Below are 22,772 nucleotides of genomic sequence, written 5' to 3' on the forward strand. Positions count from 1 at the left end.
TGATGACATGTGTCTAAGGGGGAAAAGACTGTACGCTCATACGCCGCTTAGCGGTGACTCCTGAAACTATGCCCTTCTCTCAACTCCCCTTGAGCCCAACTCTACAAAATCTCATGTTATCGACCCGATAAATGAATATTATATTTTTGCATAGATTTACGATAATAATAAAATTCAAATTTATAAATTTAAATAATAATTCAACTTTTTTACGATGAAACTAAAAAATATTAAATCATAAAAAAGATATTCATTGATTATAAAGTCTGATTAAATTGTTGAAAAATTATTCAATTTATCCGTTGTATCAAAGTTTTAAATCGTAAAAAATAAAATGTAATGAAATAATCGGATTATGTCTAGAAGTGAATAACTCACTTGGACAGTCGACAACCGTGGGCGAGCCTTGGCTGTTGGTGATACCAGCAATGATGCTGGTGGTGGTGGTGTTAGTACCGTTGGAAGTAGGTGCTGGTGGCTGAACAGCACCTAAGCTCCTATAACCCTCATCAGACACTTCACTCCCGTTATCCGAGTGCTCACCATCATGACCGGACTTAGTATAATGGCACACATCCTTTCCAAATGAATCGATTGTTTCTTCTTTTATTGCCGGTGGACTGGGCGTAGGACTGCGACTATTACTTGAATCTTGACCGCACTTGTAATTATAAATCGCCGGTTCATACTTTGGTGTATCTTCTTTGTCAAAAGCACGTCGTGCTACTCCGCCTTCAACGACATAACGTTTTGAAAATTCCTCCGAGAGTGGAACTTTAGCTCGTATTTCTTGATGAAGATCTTTCTTAGGATCCTAAACAACAAAATCATAAAATTTATTGTTAATAAGAATAGCAGATATTTTATATTTGTTTACATTAACTAATTGCATAGACAACTACCTGATAGTTATCCTGATGACGGGTGTGATACATTTGTGATCTGTTGTCGTACTTGACCTGTCGTATTTCTTCATTCAATGCCTTTCTGGTGGCATCAAGAGGACTTGTACGACCAGATTTAGCTCCATCTGATTTGGGCGTCGGGGACCTTGACCGCTGCTTCCTCTCAAGGTCATTAGCTGCATGGTGCACTGGACTCCCTTTGGTCTGAGGGGTAGGACTCATTGATCGGTTGTTTGCGCGTGTCAGATCTTCGCCGAGATGCTGTCGGGTTGTGTGATGCGGCGTCGGCGAGCGAGATCGATTTGTCGATACGCTTCGTGGTGTTTGAAGAGAGTGGGGTTGTTGCTGTTGCTGCTGCTGTACTGTGCCACCGCAAGAACCCACACTTGAAGCCGAACTCCTGCGTGTTCTTGGAGGTGATCTTGATTAGAAAAATTCATTTGCCTTTAGTACTTGTATACTTACCCAAGAAGATTCAGTTAGACTTCAAAAAATTTATAGCAATTCTCATAAATATTGTCAAGTGGGTTTTTTTTTTAATTTTTTATTTTGTACCAAAATTATATCCTACTAGTTTCGGAAATTGTGAACTTTTTATACCCAAAATCTATTAGATTTAAATTATAATTACTTCTTTTTTACACATAATTAAATTTAAAAATTGGCTTTCAGAAGATCAAATTTTTACTAAAATTTAATTACTTCAGTTAGATTTTCATTGAATCAACATATCTTTATAATATATGACAGCAAATACTTTTTTTTCTAAGTATTCATTTTCAAACACAAATTTTTTTTGCTAAATATTTATATTTACACAGAAAAAAAGGATTTCTTGGCGCAAGAAACTTTTGATTAGCCCTAAAAAATTTTTTCTCGGCTCTAGAAAATTTTCGCTTTTAATTCATAATGTGAAAAATTTCTTAAGATAAGTAAAAATATTTTTTAAGCGAGTAGAAATTTTTCGCGTCTAGAAATCTTTTTTTAGTATGTATATAGGGTAGGGGTACCATTTGTAGCCACTGCTCCATGTTTGGACATTTAATCCTTAATTTTAATTAATGAAAAAGTGTAAAATAAAATTTTCATTTTAATAGTGGGATAGAAGGATCTTTAAACATATTTAAAAAATTGATTATGTTATTGGGTCTTTTACAAATTATTTTATTATAATTTTTCAAGTGTCCAAAACTTGCCCTTAAAGTGGCAAAAAATGATACCTCTACCCAATATATTTTTATATAAAAAAAATTTAAAACCGCATAATTTTGATAACTAAAAAGATCGATATAATTTGACGCGCTGTTAAGGTCCCCATTGATATTAGATTTTATTATTATTTTTTTTCTAAACTCTTTGATCGTTTTCTTTTGTTTCATCGCAGGTATAAAAATATAATCACGTAACTTACCTTTCGTAATGCACCTGCGCACTACCAAGGTCGAAGGACCCACTGGCTTTTTGAATAAGTTTTGCAGAAATCATTGATCGATGTGCTAATAAATAAATAAAGTAATAAAATTGATTTATCATTCTGTTATTATTACTTTTATCATTAAAATGATGCTTTGATTGTAAATTTTTAAGTACAATAAATACATGTAAAATTTACAATTTAAAATAAATTATAGTAATAATAAAAAAGAAAGATGTAATAATCGTAAATGTCAATATGCTTAAGAAATATTACAATGGAAAGTGTTTTTTGACAAATGGTCATTGCAAAATATACTTACAAGTACGACAACGACATGGATCGTGTTTATCGAGATAGTGACTGAGAGTGTCCCAACCACCGCCCACTCGTACCATAACGTGGCTCCTTAAAATTCTCACAAAAATGAGAACTTTAGTGTCGCCAATTCTGTATTTGCCTTCGGATACGCGAATCATCGGAAACTGGGTCGGACAGGTGCATTTTTCCACTAAATCACGAACCTAAAAAAAACAAACAATTTTTTTTTTTTAATTTATCAAGTTCTCAATAGTTTGTCTTTTTTAATTTAAAAAATAATTATTCTAAAAAAAAAAATATTTTTTAATTTTTGTTTTAAGTCGATTACTGAATAAATAAATATATATTAAGATTAAAAAAACGATAACCAATTTATTCATAGAAAGCTTTCCTCCAGACTGTATTATGTAATTGTCGTCACACATGTGTGTTAATATTTATATCCTGATGTAGAGACATTGTCGATATATATTCAGTTAGTTTAACAGGTCTAAGACATATGTCGAGATACTTGTATATATTATTTGAACATAATTACATCAACGAGAAATATATATCAAAGGCAATTTGAGATAATTGTTAACATAAAAATGTAAATAATATTTGTTATTGCAATTTGTTGATGTTAATATATATATTTATATACATATATAGCTTTTTTTGTCCTGTCACCACTATCTTTTATCATTTTTCTCTTAGCTTTTCTTTATCAAGTTATCAATTGTCTTGTCGTGAGATAAATATCTAATAGAATCGTGTAACGATAAATATCATAAGTTTATATGCTGACACCCACTATACAATTTCTTTATGGACAGTCATCTATAAAGTTAAATTATTTATAACACTAGGTATTAATGTATATTAGTTGGACATACCAAATAATTTTTAAAATCCAGTCACGCATGGCTGAAATTTCTACATTCTTAATACTTAATTATTTATCCTACTATTTATTTGATGATTATTGTTTTTTTTTATTATTTTACTCAGTGACACATTGTCATAATTAATATGATTATTTTCCATTGAGTGCGTAAAACATTTAAAATTTATGGCGTCTTAAACCTGTCGATTTTATAATGCATACTTTTAAGTGCAATAAAAAGTTTTTTAGTGTTAAAATAAATCTATGTCTTAACAGATATTTATTTAATTGCGATCATTAATGATAAGTGACGAATAATAAATATTAAAACAAAGTTATGTCACCTTAAACATCCATATGATTTTCTAAACAAATTTTCGTAGTCTTGAATTTTTTCGTTTCCATTTTTTTCAAATATTTGATAAATTTAAAACTTTTAATTTCTCGAATTGTTCTTTTTTTCAATGGATCAAATGATCGATAAAAAAAAACAATTTTGAGCGATAGACAAAATGATATTGACTATTGAAAACGTCGAGTACTGTATACCAATGTGCTTCAGAATATTGGAAACAATAAAGTGTTTTAGCCGAAAGCTAATTCAGAACGTTTGATCCTTTCATTTCTATGACAGCGTCGCTTTGAAATTTAATGAAAAATTGATTATTTTAATTGTCATCAAGTACGACATTTTGAAAACGTTTGCACAAAATTTTAGATTGAAATTCAAAAGTTATTAAAAGTTGCAATAATTTTTATTCAGCAGATGAAGTGATTCCAGTTTGAAAAGTTAAAAATTTCAAGGCGATTTTTCGGTTATTTCAATCGTTTTTTATAAAAAAAAATCAAAGTAAGAAATAAACTCTATCATCGCAATTATTCATTGTCGTTAGACAGATTGTAGTTTTGCATTTAATGAATAAAAAGAAAAAGGAATAAAGATTTTGAAAATCGCTACGCTTTTGCTAAATAAATAAATAAATAAACTTTTACTCAATGTGCTATGAATTTTTTTTTGTGATCAAAATTAATAGACTTTTCTTCCATACATAGCTAAAACTTTGTTCATTTTTTTGAGCCTTCGATCTTATCATATTCCACAAAAATACTTTCTAAAAATAAATTTCTAATTAGTCACTGTTTTGCATTCTATACACTACGAAGAATGATTACACGGAAAAAAATGAACTATAGAAATTGAAAACGACAAGTAATATAATGATAAAGTGATCAGTAAAAATTATCATTCTAAATAGTAATTTTTTCGTTTATGATTAAAACGTGAATAATTACAGGATAAGTATGAAAATTTATTGTCTATGCAAAAAAAAATTACTATTTGAACTTAAAAAATCGGAACTGATACTTAGAAAATTGACGACACGTATTATAAAATTTATTATTGGGAATGTTAAAATTCCCCATATTGACACCCGGGTTACGGGTTATAATTTCAAACACTAATTTTTAAAGTTTATTTTTTTCCGTGTATTCATAAATTTTCAACAATTAAAAACTCACTTTGTTATAAATAACATAATTTATAATCATCAATTTTCTTGAAATTTATTTAATATAGAATTCTTCATACCGATAATGATATGAAATATTACCAAAGCTTCTAAAAGTTAAGTATTCAATCAACATCCTTATTGGAGAACGATTTGAACTCATGGATAAATATTGAAGTTTTAACGAGTTAGTTCAATGAATATTTGCTAATGTGAGCAAATCTATGAAAGCATTAAATTTGCGGATATTCTCAACGGGAGTTATCTACTGCAGAGGAAATAGTTTGATGATTGGAATATAGAGTGCTGTCGTTGTTGATATATTCCACACAACCGTTTATATCTACACATACAAATATACTATACATGTATATTTATATGAAAATATATATATACTCATATCTCATACGTAAATACATATTTACCTACAGATGACATTAGCTACAAGAATTACTAACTACGTCAATGAATTTCTCGCTCCAAATAATAATTGACTATGATCGATTGAAGCTTTCCATGTCAGTGAATATCATGCATAATAATTTTTTTTTTCATGCTTATAAAAACCACTAGAAATTATAGAAGAATTCAACAAATGATAAATATCCGATTTAGATCCATGTCATGACATTCCTAACAAATTCATCACGAGATTATAATTTACATAAAGATCAATTAAATTCAAATAACATTATTTTTATTTCTGACAACTGTGTATATGTAAAGAATGTCGACAATTTCATTGAAACCAGTTGATTAATTAATGCATCCGTTATTCATAGAAAAAAAAAATCGGTAATGAAAAAAAACCATGCACGGGAATAGTGATTATATGGTGATCTGATAAATAGCGTATAATATTCGATAAATTTATTTATCAATACAAGTACATAGATGTATATTTGCTAGGATTTGAATGTAGAGGTATATATGTACATTTAAACGCGCATCGAAGTGGACAAATTGTGTGTCGCATTGCAGGTGAGCGGACAGGATGAATGGTTTATGATGCTATAATGCAAGGCCGCCATCAACTTACGTAATATAACTTAACCCAACGATACGGAATACAGATTATCAACTCTGTGTATTCGTTATATACATATACATATATATGGATTTCGTATGTATATATGTATTTTTTATATATATGTGCATGCAACATTAAAAAGGTAAGGTGAGGCTGCTACGCGTTGTTCACGGGATGATTGCTATTATATTGGGAACGTCCATAGCCAACTTTTTATTTGTACTCGAGCCAAATGTTTGTTCAATATACATGATATATACATATATTTTTATTTCATTCATATTCATATAGTATATATTTAACGATTATTGTTTAGATATTTGGAGTTTACAAAAAAATATCCAGTGATAAATATATTGGAATTTTTTTTCATATATTATGGATGTCATATGCAACGATAAAAATATATATTCCAATATCTATATTTATTATAACTAGTAAATAATATTTTATTATAAAATTCCAAGTAAATTGTAAAAAATTGGGAGTGAATACGAATCTATTTAAATCCAAATTCACTCCGTCACTCGGAGTTTTGGAATTTAAAAAAAAAATCGCTTCACGTATGGAGTGAATAAAACTTTTTTTTTTTCAAAGGACTGATTTCGGAGTAATGTGGATTTTATTTCAATCTATATCTACTCCAATGCGGAATTCCTCAGAGTGAATTTCAATCGAAATAGATGAAATAAAAAATTATTCACTCTGAGTTCACTCTGGGTTTAATCTGCGTTCACTGCAAAATTTTTACAGTATCTTATATATACATATATATCTGTTTATTTTATAAATTTTAATTTAATGGTGCAATAAATTTTCATAATAAGAGGCATAAAAGTAATGCTTGCAAAAATCAATTATTATTTATAAATAGTTATAAATTATTATGAAATAATAATTATCAATTAAATTATCGCTTTATACTAAACAAAATTAACGGTATGAAATTTATTGTTATTATAAAAAAGTTAAGAAATTTTGACATTAAAATACCAGTATAATAATGTATTGAATATTATATATCAGTAGGTAATATATATTGGCTTATTATCATATATATTGATAGAATTATATCAGATATATATAAAATAAAAACCATTAAACGTGTCCATTATGTCACTTATTTATTTTAAAAAATTGTCATACATAATATTTACATATATTTTTTTTACACGTCAAATAAAACTTTCCTTTGCTTTAATAAATTAATTTTTAAATTCAACAAAACCGTTTACCAATCATACTAAATCGATTGTCAATTATTGATAACAACTTTATTTTTTAAATTTTTACTAATCGTTTAAAAACATTCATTACTTTCTCCTATGAATTTTTGAATATTGCAGTGACGTAATATTAAAAAATTAATATTGGTAAGATATTTTGTAATTTAAATTGCAATCTTATTTATTATCTATATATAACATAAGTAAATAGCAAAATTTATTAAAAAATAATTATTGACTATATAGTCATAAACATTATTTTCAATGTTATAATATTAACTCAAATATGTGCAATTACTTTTATTACTATTAGTTTTTAAAATAATTTATAAATCACAGATAAATATATGTATATATATACCGATCCATTAAATATTATAGTATCAAAAAAAAGTTGTTTATATAGCTCGTGATAACGATATTAATTTTTTGTTACTTAAGTATAGTTTTAATATTCAATGTGAATTTACTCAAGAAGAAATAATAAGTTAAAGCAAACAAGGTTTATATACACTGTAAAAAAAACCGATGTAAGTCCACGCTATCTTGGTGTTGGTTATCGATGTTATAACACCGGTAGCGGTGTTGAAATTTTTCTCGATGTCAAGCGGTGTTGAAAAAAAGTAGTTTTATTTTTTAACAGTCGTTCTTACTTTTTTCTTTCTTACATCCAAGTACTAAGACAGTAATCAGGAACTTTAGTCAAGTTTTTATTTTAAACAAACGAATGTTATCAAAAAATTATAGCGCATTTCGTTAGATTAGACAGTGGTGCATCAATGTGCAGTTTGTTGTTTTTATTTAGAGAATTTGTTTCCGAGAAAAATTCAGCCGAAAATATCTAATAATCCTTGTTGAGCACCAGAAGAGAAAAATAGAAAAAAATTTTCATGGACTAATTCATCATCTTTAAATCAGTTATTACTTTATGAAAAACATCAGAATTATGATATAAATAATAATGACATTGTTTCTAAATATTTAATTTGATAAGTGATCAAAAATTCATACAATTTGTTCAGTTTAATAAAAATGTCATTGCTTATTTTATAGGGATAAATCGTTTTTATCTCAATTAACAATTATTTCGTAATTTAACATGTACCTGAAAATTGGAACGTTTTTCACAAAACGAAAAAAAAAAAAAAAAAAAAAAAAAAAAAATGAAAAGTGAAAAATATCCTTGATTTAGATTTCTGAAATGTTTCACACATCAGCCTACTTCTTAAGTCACTTTTAGAGTCAAATTACATAAATTATTTTTATTGTCGTTGCGAGAAAAACGTTCCGATCTTCAAGTACATAATTTAATGAAATATCATTATTACTTTTTTTCTTCTGTTTTCTGGATCTTAAAACACATACGCACACCCTTATACTTCGATCGGAGTTAACTTACTCCGCATGTACACCGTTTTAACACCGGTTTGAGTTCATTTTAACATCGCATCTGTGTTAAAATAAGACCATGTTAACACTATTTTTTTACAATGAAGATCAGTTTATATAGTTGCCTATTAGAGTATCAGAGAAATCTTAAGTTAAATAATTTAAGAATACTTAATTTGCTGTTAAATAATAGTTGTAGTATTATTTTATCGAATCTTTACCTCTTACGATTACGTATCGTAGGTATAGATATCGATTTTATCCTATTCTGAGTTTATGTAAGTTATTAATTCGTGAATACATGTTTTCATGTTTATTATGGCGCTTAAGTACCCGCGATAACTTGAATATTTAAAATATTTAATGTGACTTTTTAAATTTTATAACCTGACTTGGAAAATAAATCTACAGATAGTAAATACCAAAGTTTAAGTTAATGTTATATATATTTATATTTAAATATAAATATAAATTTGCTTAAATATAATAAAATTTATTAAAAAGATGAGTTGTTGAAAAATAATAATTTTATTTAAACGTGTTTACATAAGTACTTTAGTCGATATCTAACACAGGCTGCAAACTAGCTTCTTCAACGGCAATTTCTTCTCTGCAATGCATGGTGTAGTGTATAAGATAATGTTATACCCTGTGTATACACTTATAGTATATATATATACATATAGCACAATAAGAGAGAGAAAGAGTGAAAGAGAACTCTTAAGAGTTGCCGGCAATGCTGCTGCTGCTGCATCATCATGTACATGCAGCATATGTACATGCTCGGGTGCGGTATACATGAAGCAGCGCATAAATATCTTGTATAGAGCTAAGGCACGCGCTGGGGTCACGCAACGTGAATTCAAAGAGGCGTACAATCTCATAAACCGTTGAGATTAGGTTGCCTCTGGTTAGGTTATATTGTAATTATCATATGATTGAGAGATTATTATAATTGTTTTATTGCATTTCAAGTGATAAACTTTTTTTTTATTTATTTTAAATATTAATATGTTGAATAATGTTTCAATATTACAGCTGACTACAGAATGAATGCTTATGGAAATTTTTTGAATTCAAATTATTTTTTTTATTAATTACGTTAATTAAAATTTTTATTATAAAAACAAAAGATTAATTATTTTTGAGAAATGTCATAATTTTAATTAAACTTTAGGTTCTTTTTTTTATTCTAAATACTTGTGTACCTGAAGATCGTAACGTTTTTCGCGCAACGAAAATGAAAAAAATTTATGTAATTCGACTGCTTGAGGAGTAGTTCCTGAGGTTGGGGGTGGCCCAACATTTCCGGCTGACATACCAGCATCTACATGCGAAACATTTCAGAAATCTAGTCATCCAATTTGTTTTTTTTTCGTTGCGCGAAAAACTTCAGGTACATAAATACTTGAAGTTCTCATGTTCAGTGTAATAAATCTCAAGTTTTTATCCCATGATTTTTAATAATAAAAACATCTATTACTTAAGTGAAAAAAAAATAACATTAAAGAAACTATTGACGTAAAATATTATCCCGATAACTCGAAGCAAAAACATAATGTGACATTTGTTTTTATAAGATTATAAAATAAAAGGTAGAGACATCGATCGACTTGTTTGTGTTTTTATTAGGGTGGGTCATAGCTAGATCCAGTGATTTGGGATCGATTATCGATCTATCTCATCGTCGGTATATACTCTTGCCTAGGATAAACTGCACGATTGGAGAAAGTGATGGAACTCTGTCGGAGATCCTGATCGGTATCTTAGAGATCCTATCTTTGGGAACGATCTTTAGTGTAGAGGACCAATGTGGTAAGCATATCAGGAGTAGTCCTGAGACTCGTGGGAAGAGACCATAAGAATGACCTAGGTGTTAACCTCTGCTCCCGATTCGACCTAGCTATACGATCGATCGGACATAATCGTGGCGTATATCGTCTTTACCAAATGCATTATTTACTATGAGGCTTCGTGTGCAAACTATTATATTATAATCCCTTGCGTTAAATGTCAGATTATTAATTTTTATTTATTTATTTTTAGTACTTAATTATATTTGTAATCATCATCCTCTTCGATGACATAAGACCCAACGTAATAGAGGAGAGATTAGAACACGATGACCCACCTGAGGCACGACGGCTCACTCCCGAAATTTGGTTAAAAAAAAAATCATTTGTTACAAGTTTTTTCATCATTTAGAGTTTAGAGAAAAACAGAGTATCCGGGATAAAATAAGACACCTAAACAATTTAAAGATTCAAAATTAATTTTTATGAAACAAATATTTTTATTTTACAATTTTTTTTAGGGGAGAGATCACCATGTCCCGGAAAAAAAAAATTTCCACATAAAATATTGTTACATCATTAGAAATTCGTTGCATGTAAGTGAATTTAAAGTATGATACGTAACTAAAATCAACAAAAATAAATTACAAAATAAATAATTTTTAAAGATGGGCCGTCGTACCCCTAAAAGTAAAAATTTTTCTTATCAAAATTATTTGAAAAATATAAAATTTGTTCGAAATAAATGAAAAACAATTTGTATTCGGTACTCAAATGCCTCGAGAAATAATTACTCGCTTAAGTGGGCCATCGCACCCTGGTTTCCCCTATACAATTTTATTTAAAGCCTTGTTTATTATTTTTAAAAATCCATCTAGGTCAATATCTACTTGACCCTCTAAATCTTGGCTCAACGTTTTTCCGGTAGGATTAATATCTGAAGACGGCGATGTATCGGCGTCCTTTTGTGTGGCTTCACCTACACGTTGCACATGCTATTTAAATTTATATATATTTTTACACCTAACCATTCTTTAGCCTAGTTTTTAAAGTTGAAGTCACTGCCCGATTGACTCAGAAGTTAAGTCTTATCGTACTGCCTTTACATGCTACATTACCAATGCTGATCGAAATTGCGCTATATTACTGGTTTATGTATTTAATGCGTATACACGTAAATATCATTCTGACTTATATATGTTAATTATCTAATACGCATTAAAGATAAATGTTTAAAACAAGTCTTAAGAAATATATAGTCGTAGCAATTTCAGATGATTGATATTTATTTTTTATTACACTTTTTATTAGTTGATAGAAAAAGCATTTAAAAGCAATTCCAAGAATTTTTAATTTACTTGTTTACTTTAGCCATCCATTTTTACGATCATTGCTCCTATCCCCGAATTTCGCTATGCTAATTACCGATACGATAACAGTTAAGAGGTACAGCAAGCACTCTCACGATTCGTGTTTTCGTGGCTGTAATAGGTCGGGTTGTAAAACGAATGGGTTTTGAATATGAGATGACCAATTAGATGAATGTAAATGTTTAAATATTTAATATCTAGCAGTAAAAATATACTTTATTATTATTTATCTTGTAAATAAATTTTTAGTTTGAGTGCTTTATTTAATTTTATTGCTATGGATTCTTAGTTAGTTTGTATAGAATAACTTGTCGTACATATTTATTGATCAATGGGTTTTATAAAGTTGTAAACGTACGTACGTGCCTCTCTTTTGTCTCGTCTTCAACCCACGAGCTGAAGGAGACGCGGAAACTGAAATGGCGAACTAGCTGCGAAACAATCGATCGCGACTTAGTTGCCATTTGAAACATTACTTTTTTTCTTACGCCCACCTTTATGGGTATCAAGTGTGGGTCGTTGCAAAGAAAAAGAAATAACATAAAAAGAAATAGTAAATAATAAAAAAATGTACGATTAACTTGTGAAGAGGAGGAAGTCGGAATAAGAGGGAGAAAAGGGAAAATAAACCGGTAGTGAGATGTCAAACAAATGGAAATGACACGTAAAAATAATACGCCGACTGGAGATTGATATGCCTGATACACAAGACGTTGAATTATTATTTATATTTATTTTATTTTCAATTATTCTGATCAATATGCTCTCTTTAATATATCAATGCCATTATACTTTATGAAGAATAAATTTTTGGTAAAATGTAACTTTTAATTAAAATGACAGAATTGCAGCGAAATATAATAACATTTCATTTAAAATGCCTATCTTCTCGACTACAATCTTCGAACATTCATTTGTAATCTCTGCAATTCGATTCTGGAGAGAATTACCAATTGAAGTCACTGAGTCACTCAGCCTAGACGCTTTCAAAAGTAATGCTTTTGAATTTTTTGTGAAATTGGAACGTGATATTTTACTATAAATATGAACCTGGCCACTAAAAATATGTGCTACAGATTTGTTAAACTTGTACTTAATTTTTAAGCTATTTTAATTTTGAGCATTCAAACTTATCTTGTTAAACCCTAGTATGTTTATTCCTAAATGATTAGACTTCGTTCTCTTCCTATCATTAGTTTATTACAGAGTTTATATTGTTATTTTTTAAATCATTTCAAATTATAATGTTTATTAAACGTGATATACGTGTACTTTATTATAAATAATTATGTATATCTTTGCCATTTGGCTTTTTGCTTTGGCATTAAAATTAAATAAATAAAAAAAAACAAAAAAATATATATATATATATATATATATATATATATATATATATAAGGTTATATATTTAGGCCTAGGGAACCCGGGGTTGAGTCAGATATAATTTTTTTTATAGTCATGGTCTATTTTCCTTTAGAGTCAAATTGTCCCAGTTCTCAACAAAATAGTCCAAAAAAACAAATTCTTGAAAAAAAAAAATTATTTTTAATAAAAACTATAAATTGGCTTCAATGTCCGGGCTAATCAACGCCCCGTTTTTAGTTACAAATGGAATCTTAGTATTTTTAAACAAAGAAAAAAAAATTTTAAAAGTTAAAGTTTAAAAATGGTGTCTCATTTTGCCCCAGGTCCTCTTATGTATTTTTAATAATTATCAATTTAAAGGGTATGAAAAAACTAATATATGTATAAATTTTTTATTCTTGTAAGATTTAGACAGGAGGCTGGTAAAATGTAGGCGGGGCCGCTCCTTCATGTCTAGACTTTTATTAATAATCAGGTTGATTGATCAATGAGCTTATCCTAATTATCTTGTGCGTTCTTAACATGTAACTTTAGATCCGAGCTATGACGTTTTTTTTTTCAAATTTAAATCATTTAAATTATAATAATTAAGTTTAATTCTAGTGCATTGGAAAATTAGTTCTTTATTAATTACTTGCTGTAATTAATAGTACATATTATTTCAATTTGCTTCTTAATTGATCAATGAATTTTAATTGATATATTATCTGATGTAATGATATATATATATAGTATACAATATAGAAAACATTAGGCTAACTTGAATATTTCCAGTATAATTTATAGATAATTTGTATACAAGTTAAATTTTCAATAATATTTTTATTTTATTTAATAAATTCAGTTAATAGTTATTTAAGTATTACGTAAATTTATTTGAAAAATAAATGAAAACGTATCGTTAACGTAATTTTTTATTATTCATAATAATTTTTTTCAAAAATTAGCCACACATATTTACTTCAAAATTTATGTTACTGCATTTATAAATTAAAAAAAAAAATATTTCAATTTTTTCCGTAGCATTATCCATAATAGTAAACTTCCTTATAAATCCAGCCCTTTATTTTCCAGCAATTATTAATTTAAAAAAATAAAAAAATATTCACATGCAAGCGTTTATGTATATAAAAGTTAGAAAGTAAATGTGATAAAATTTAAAGTCGTTTTCCTCAGTACAGTCTTTTAACTATTTCCCATGAACATATACTACATAATATATCCACACATTTATAGGTATATGTATAAATAGTGATGTTGTTGGGAAAGAGAGAGGCGCACCCACGATTTCACCGTTTAAATCGATACACTACGGATTTTCCTGACCGTGAAACGTCGTGCTTGATAACAATGTGATCATCGCAGTGTACTCAATCCAACTCGACGTCATGGCATCACGATATTGCCTGTCTCTCTTAACTTGCAGTAAATAATCGGAATGTCGCAGGCGTGTCTGCTGCGTCCTGGGAATCCACGCAGATTCGCAGCATTTCCGCGCGGCATCACACGTAACCAAACTGTACTAGTATACTATAGTGCATATATATATATATATACATATATATATAGAATTGCTGAAAGAGCTTTTGCTGGATAACGGGTGCGGTGCGAAAGCTAAGTGTACGTATATATTACATATATATATACAAGTTATAGCTGCATGCATTCGTTGGTACGACGTCCCGGCGCCGGCGTCTCTACAATCAATACCATCCGCAAGCTCGACGAGAAGTCTATAGTGCTCAGCTGTTCGTGTATACCTTTCGCTATTACCTTACGTGTACATATTTTTTTTTTTTAACCTCATTGATATATACTTCGCTATTGATTTAAGCCTTAAAAATATATGTAAGTTTATTGTTACTATGAAATATGATTTAAATAAAAGAGGTAAATCTCAAGCGACTTTGTCGTGCGTGAGAGATAGATAGATAGATTGATTGATAGATAGATAGTTATTGGTTGAGACAAGTCGATACCGCAGGCGGACCTTGCATGGCTCAGTAACCTTCCATCGGCGTTTGCGCGAGTTAATTGTAGGTACATAATGGCTCGTGCGCTGGGCTGCCAAGCCCGTGCGTAGTCACTTATATGCACCCGACTACCATGCTCTCATTCGATGGATATTTTTTCTCAGAAAAACTCATGTATCAATTCCCCGTTAGCCAACGAGCTAAGAATGTTCGACAGGGACCTGAATGCTGCCAAAACATTTATTTTGCAAAAAAGGAGCGAACTGATATATTAACTAAAATTAATTATAATCAACATGTATACTTATATATAAAGATAAGCCTAACGGCTATGGCAGAGATTGTTATATATATGTATATATTAATTATCGCTGCCGCACATTATGTGAGTCAATGAGACACCTTGAAAATTATTGTGATGGTTTATCTTTTTTTATGCGGCCTGAATTCATCTTTCATGCTAAAAAGACCATTTATTGGTTACATATTACGAGAGTTTAACGTTTAATAATTGCCTGGGAAAATTTTTTAAACCCATTAACGATAAAATTCATTTCAACCGCTTTTGATGTTTAATTCATTTTCTCGTCTATTATTACGTGGAATCAATTAGCTTCTGATCGATTTCATTTTATTGGAAACAGATACATTTTTCATATAAAATAACTAGTATTTTCACCAATGAAATCAATATAAATTTAATTCATTTCAATACTACGTAATTGTCGTGATTAAACTTGAATATCTTTAATTTAATTTCACTTTGGATTAAAATTTTAATATTTTATTAGAAAATGTTTATCAAAAAATGATTTTAATCATAATTATTAATAGATTAAGCAATTGATACTTTATTTCTCATGACGTCAGATCCCACAATTTTTATCTGCATGAAAAATATGACAATAACATATATTTATCCATAATATTATTATTAACCATCACAAATATTTTTTTTCATATTATTTATTATTTATTTTATTGAGTAATTGACATTTAAGACAACGTAGTAATAATAATAATTTATACCAATAATACTTGCAGTGTACAATATTGAGTTTAAAAAAAATCTCAATGATACTCAGATGCTTTATCTGATTGTCAGATGATGTATTTATATTATAATAAGGTAATACTATTAAAATAGTATCACGTATTTTAATTATTATTATTATTTTCCTTATTTATTTATTAAAATTTCTTTTTAACAAATACGGGGCATTCTATTCATTAAAAATATGTCAAATACTTTTCTCAGCCATTGTTATCAAAGGAAGTGTACATCTATGTAAATATAAGCCAGCTTAAAATGGAGACGAGTAAATATTTTTGTACGATAACGAAACAACGGACCACCGGATGCGTCAAAACTTTTTTTTTTTTATCTTCAAATATTTTTAATATCTTCTATATATCTACATTATTATTTTTTTATTATAAATTCATGATTTCTTTAATGTATCATCTCTTATGTTCTTTTATCCAAACATATATGAGCATTTTTATAAGTATACAATTTAGCTAATGTAAAAGAATTTTAAGTATTTCACGCTGTGAATAAAAAACAAACGTCAATTCGAATGACCATAAATAAAAAAAAAGTAATATCGTTACAGCCGACACTTGGATGATGTTATAGATGTAGGTGTAAGGTGTTAAACAGACATTTGACATGACTCATATCTTTTAACGTTACAAATTATATTGGGAGGAGAAAGATGTAGAATATAGATATACACTTAATATACATTTGGTTCTATGCTATTGAATACAGCATCGATAGGTCAGTGCGAGGTAACGTAATCGTGACTCCCACTCGTTTTAGTCTCGGCCTTTCTCGCGTCGAGCAAGGACGTATGGAAGCGGCTTTGAAAGAGAGGATATATACTCTTATGTCTGTGCTGATCGAATCATTTAATAGAACGTCATTATGTTGAAAGAAAGAAAGCAATTTTTTTTGTTATTATTTTTTATTATTTTCATGACTGTTTTTTTTTATTCTCGGCCACTTTACCCTCTTTAATTTATCTTTTTTTAAGTAACTGATATTAAGTCAGAGGGCACTTGTATCTTCTAAATAAATTAGTACACCTCATCTCTATATATATGATGATGACGATAAAAAAAAACGTATAAGATTTCTTAAGGCGCGTGAACTTGACACAAAAGCTACTGGCCGATCAATACTCTGAGGAGCTTTCGAGTTGGCGCTTTACTTGCCCCTCAAATCTACTCTATATCAGGCATCCTTGTGCGTATTACTCTCTCTTGGTCCTTTTTTTTCCTTTCATCTTTCATGCCGTCATCCTTATATTACTATCTGCTGAGACAACTTCGGAGACTCGTTCAATGTTTATTCTGAGATATACATCATGTCAGCTCGATAAGAGTCTTTAGGTAAATTTTGTTGCCAACTTTACGTGTATTGCCATTGCCATGGTGATTTTCATATTGGATGTAGCTATACAGTTAAACTTTATTGTACATGGCCTCATACCACCGACGTCTGGCCAAATTGATTTTATTTCACTGCAGAGGTTATTAATTTTTTGCGATTATTAAAACCTAAATTACTTAATAACTTATTTATTTTATTAATGCGAAACTTTAAATCATATAGAAGTTTTATTTTACTAATTTATTATTTCAATTAACTATTAAAGATTTATACAGAAAAAAATAATTTCTTGGCGCTAAAAATTTTTACTCTCCCCACAAAATTTTTTGCATTATGAATGGAAAGCTAAAATTTTCTTGAACCAAGAAAAAATTTTTTGGAGCGAGTAAAATTTCTTATGCCAAGAAATTTTTTTTTGTCCTTAGAAAATTTTCATTTTTATTTCATAATAAAAAATTTTTATTGCGCTAAGAAATCTTTTTTTTCTGCACTGTGTAAAAAGAGTAGTGTTAAAAATGGACTCATTTTAACTTCACGTGGTGTTAGGAACCTCCTATAACACGGTGTAGGAGGCGTAATTCGGCGGTGTTAAACCGGTGTAAAAGCGAGGTAAACTGCATCCGCTCAAACACGCGAGCGCACACACGCACACGCACACTGTTTAACTGCAGTGACCAAGTCAGTGAAAATATTCCCAAAGTAAAATATTTTAGTATCGGAAAATTTTATTTAACACCGGTAGAGAATATTTACACCAGCGGCGGCGTTATTTTTACACCGCTGTCGGTGTTGAAATTTAACACCGCAAATTTTAACACCTACACGGCTCGGACTTACCCCGATTATTTTTTACAGTGTGTATAAGATAAAAGACCTAGTACCCGATCAGGAAACTAGTACCCGATTACTCCATGCATTTGTATATCTATATTTAGTACAATTTAGTAAATATATATATACAAAATATCTATAGATATACAAATACATGAATGATTGGGTACTAGTTCCCTGATCAGTTACTGGGTCTTTTACCTTAAATAAAAATATGAAAATTGTAGTCTGATTAATTTACACGATAAATAATAAATACATTAATTATTAATAATAATAAATACTTTATTCCCAGCAACTTTATTAATAATTATTATTGTAAAATATTTCAAGTATCCGATGAAAAAAATTATTTTCTAATTATAAATAGAAAAAAAAAATTATTTCTGATCATATTTGGACGTCATGACGTCAATTTTCGTAAATAGTATAAAATATAAGAAATTATTCATTTACTTTTTGAGTATTATTACCGGATGAGTAATAGTTTGAATTTTTCATGAAATTCACGACGATATGAGTTGTTGTATGTACTAAAAAAAGATTAGTTATAAGTTATTACTAACATGTTTTACTATTTAGATATCGAATGATTCACTATAATATTTTCCGCATTCTACACAATTGATCTCGAGTACACAAGACCTAGATTAGATAAGCAGAATGATACTATTTTTTTTTCTTTTTTTTACCTAAATCCACTAAATCGATTACTCTGTGACCTCGAACAAATTTAAGCATGAGATCCTTCAAACCATTTATTTTTCATTATTTATCATTATTATTTTTTTATTAGAAAAAACTATTGACCAAATACTGCACATTTATTACGATGTTTATACCATTTAAAGTCGTAATTACAAACGAGATTTTTTTTCAAATTTAGAATCTTTGCGTCACAACAATATTACAGTTGTTTAAGTGCTCACTTATTCAATTAACAATTTATTGTAGTTAATAGCATCGTTCTGACACTTGCGCGGTTCGCAATCGCATAATAGAGATTTTCTCGCGCGTTCAAGGTAAAGAGCACAGTATCGCTTCAAGAGTCGTCACGTCTCTTCCTGAGGAATGCAACTGGTATTCTCAGAAGCATGCTCTATAAGTAGGAAAAATGTAAATTTCTCTGTATACATGTATTTTTTTTTTATTTATTTAGTATCTCAACAAGGCTTAACACAATGTGATGTTATATTTATTATTATTGTATATGTACTTCGTAAATATAAACGAACAAAATGATCAATTCTTTGTACACTTTTGTATAAATTGAAATTCGATAGAAGATATATGTTTAGAATTAGAAATTTATTGTTGGTCAATAAGAATAATTGGAATTTTTTTTTACAATTTGTATACATGTATAATTTAATGTTTAAATAAAATATGTGTAATTTATTCATAATTTTTATTAACGATTTTTAGTTGAAAAATTGAATTTTAAGTAAATTTATTAGATGTACACTCAGAGTATTTTTTTATATTTTCTACGAAATTTATAGAAATATCAATATATAGAAATTTAAGGGTCATATGAAAATAAAATGGAAATTACTGACATGTTGAAATTTCAAATATCCGTAAAAGAGTACTGATCTTATTGAATTTCATTTTATAAATTTTCATAAACTGTATACTGAGAAAATAAAATAATATTGTCCAAACAAGAATTTCTTGGTTCAAGAAATCCGTTCAAAATATTTATTTTATTATTATTAATTATCAATTTCTTGAGAAAAGAGCATCAAATTTATTTTTGTTATTATATGAATTTGATATTATATTATGAGTAAACAGAAGAATAGCTTTACTTGAATTGAGAAAAAATTATTTCCATCAATTCTACGAATTCTTAAGACAAAATTATATATTCTCGAAAAAAGTAAAATCTGAAAAACGGTACACCCTGTGGGCCAACGCTAAAATTTTTCGCTGTTTACTAGCTCAGAAAGCTCGAAAACTTCATCATTTGTAAATTTCTGAGCTCTTTAAGCTCAAAAAACTGTTGTTTTCTCTACAATAACAAAAAATCTAAAAAAAAATTAATTTTTATCATACGATGTCTTCGGAACGAATCAACTGATTTGAACTTACTTGGCGGTAATGGAAACGTTTTATCAAAACTTAGAACTGATTACATTTTGAGGCAAATCGGGCAAGTGGTTCATGAGTTTTACGAGAAAATTAAAAAAAAAAAATTTATTTTTATTTTTCGCATAACTCGTAAACTACTTCATTAATCGACTTCAAAATCTAATCAGATCTAAGTTTTGATGAGCCCTATCGATTGCCACAAAAGAAGTCCAAATCAGTTGATTCGTTCCATAGATATCATACGACAAAAACTAGTTTGCACAGACACACCCAGACGACTATCAGGAATTGGAATAGCTTCCTAGGACCTCAAAACGTTGAGAGAGAAAACTGACGAGAACTCGATTTTTGAAAATCGGACCGGAAACAATAACTTTCTTTGTTTTAAAAATTTTCAATTTTCATAGCGGGAAGTTTAAAATGAATCTGTAATTTTTATGAATTCCATTGAAAATTCTTTAACACACCAGTAAAACGTTTATTTTCTTTTGATTTCCCGAGGACTCATTATTTTTTATGGTTCTTGCAATGTCCAGACAAGCGGCTGGGGCGTGAATAGGTACTGGCTTGTACATAGCATATCGATGGTGTAAATCGTGCAAATGCTATATACACGTGGTCACCACAGGGTGGCCCTAGAAAGGCGACTGGTTGGTTCTCTTGTTCCTGATAGATAAAACCGTCGTGATTTGCTCGGTTAAATATTTTATTCATTGATCCTCAAGCGATCCTTTGTCTATGCAAATTTTGTCGTTCATTATTCGCGCATTCACACCGAATGAGGCAACTACAACCCGGCAACTTTAGAATCGTCGTGAGATGCCTGGTTAACCGGATATGTTAACTTCTTCTATATGAATATATATACATAAGCATATATATGTATAAAGGATGGGATTTACCTCCTAAGGCATTATTTTACCATCAACCAGGTGCAACGCAGAAATTCATCGTAGTTTGCACCTGTACTCTACAATATGCGTACATAACCACATATATTTGTTATTTATTACTTGTTTCATAAAATAAAAAAATAATTATATATTTTTTACTGACGAGAATAATGGAGAATCTCGTAAACAATAATTGTGAACATGAACTTTGTTCTCTGAGTTATTTAAATTAATGAGAATTCCGCGGTTTGACCCATAAGCTTCATTTTATTTGTACCTCTATGTCTTAAATATATGTAACGTTTATTCACAATAAAATATCAAGTGAGAAATTTATTAACTGACACTTAAAATAATAAAAGTTGTGGTTAAGTCAAATCATATATTGTGAGTCTAGAAAGACGAGACAAATAAATAAATAAAAAAAAAAAAAAAGTTAATACAATGTACAAATATATAAAACCTTTTGAGCTTAGAGTTAATATAAATATATTTTCAGTTAGAATTTACTTAACGACTTTTGTATAATACGATAATAAATTATCGGGTATATAAAGATCGTTTAATCAACTGGATTAAATTCACACAGAATATTATTTTTAATTCAGGTGAATTCTCTGCGTGAATTAAAAAATAAATATAATAAAATTCACCGACCATAAATCGATTTATTGAAATGCCTCTGATCCAATTTCTCAGTGTGAAGTCAAGTCATTACTCTCGATAACTCGTTCCGGGGAATTCTTAAGGTGTCAATGAACAGTACGATGTATAAATGTCTGTATACATACATTTGTTTGTAAATGTATTTATTTTCGTTCCTTTTTATCTTACAACTTGTTACTTGTTCAAACGATCATGCGAAATTGAGAAAGAATATTCGCTGAAATTATACACCACGTAAAAGGTGTTTGAAACTGTCTCGGAGGCTGAATTACTTCTTTTAGCTTTATTTCTTTCTTTCTTGAACTTTTTTTTTTGTGTGTGCGCGTGCGACTTAATCCGACGATTTATCGCTATTCTGCAGCAACTTGTATTGGGCGCGAACGCTGGTACAATCGGACTTTGCTATCTTCAATATTATTACTTACCAGTCGCAAAATAATGCGATAATGTTGAAGATAGAATTCAGAGCAGTATCCGGTTGTTTCTTAATTTTTTTTAACATCAAGAATTATTTTTTTTCGATCGAAAAATTGCATTAAAACAACTATTCTTTTCCAACAAATAAATAAATAAGAATTTATAAATTAAAACTTTTTTCTTTTTTAAATATCTGATTTTTAATCTATCATTTAAATGAAAACTTATTATCTTAATAATAAGTTGCGTGTACATTGAGTAATTAGTAATTTTATTGAGTTATTTATAACTAAAAAAGTTCTTTTATT

The 22,772-nt window shown here is 28.9% G+C and overlaps 2 protein-coding genes across 6 annotated transcripts in view; one reads left to right on the plus strand and one right to left on the minus strand.

The window, feature by feature from the left end:
• The window catches only part of LOC130663926 (uncharacterized), a 168,966-nt gene that overhangs the window by 36,084 nt on the left and 110,110 nt on the right, over positions 1-22,772 (plus strand). The window contains exon 5 of one of the 4 annotated variants that reach the window (XM_057463502.1): positions 2,290-2,429. The exons of the other annotated variants lie outside the window; for them this stretch is intronic. The gene's annotated coding sequence lies outside the window, so the exon portion shown is untranslated. Of the gene's footprint in view, positions 1-2,289; positions 2,430-22,772 lie in introns of those variants that run through there. 4 annotated transcript variants of the gene reach the window in all.
• Positions 1-22,772, minus strand: part of LOC130663924 (GAS2-like protein pickled eggs) — a 59,069-nt gene that overhangs the window by 10,387 nt on the left and 25,910 nt on the right. Inside the window, exons 4-7 of one of the 2 annotated variants that reach the window (XM_057463496.1) lie at positions 2,642-2,843; positions 2,317-2,401; positions 903-1,314; positions 379-814 (exon numbers count right to left, since the gene is read on the minus strand). In XM_057463496.1, coding sequence (XP_057319479.1) covers positions 379-814; positions 903-1,314; positions 2,317-2,401; positions 2,642-2,843 — 1,135 coding nt within the window. Of the gene's footprint in view, positions 1-378; positions 815-902; positions 1,327-2,316; positions 2,402-2,641; positions 2,844-22,772 lie in introns of both variants that reach the window. The other variant, XM_057463495.1, reaches the window with a different exon arrangement.

Source organism: Microplitis mediator, chromosome 2 (genome assembly GCF_029852145.1).
Source record: "Microplitis mediator isolate UGA2020A chromosome 2, iyMicMedi2.1, whole genome shotgun sequence".
Taxonomy (NCBI): Eukaryota; Metazoa; Arthropoda; class Insecta; order Hymenoptera; family Braconidae; genus Microplitis; species Microplitis mediator.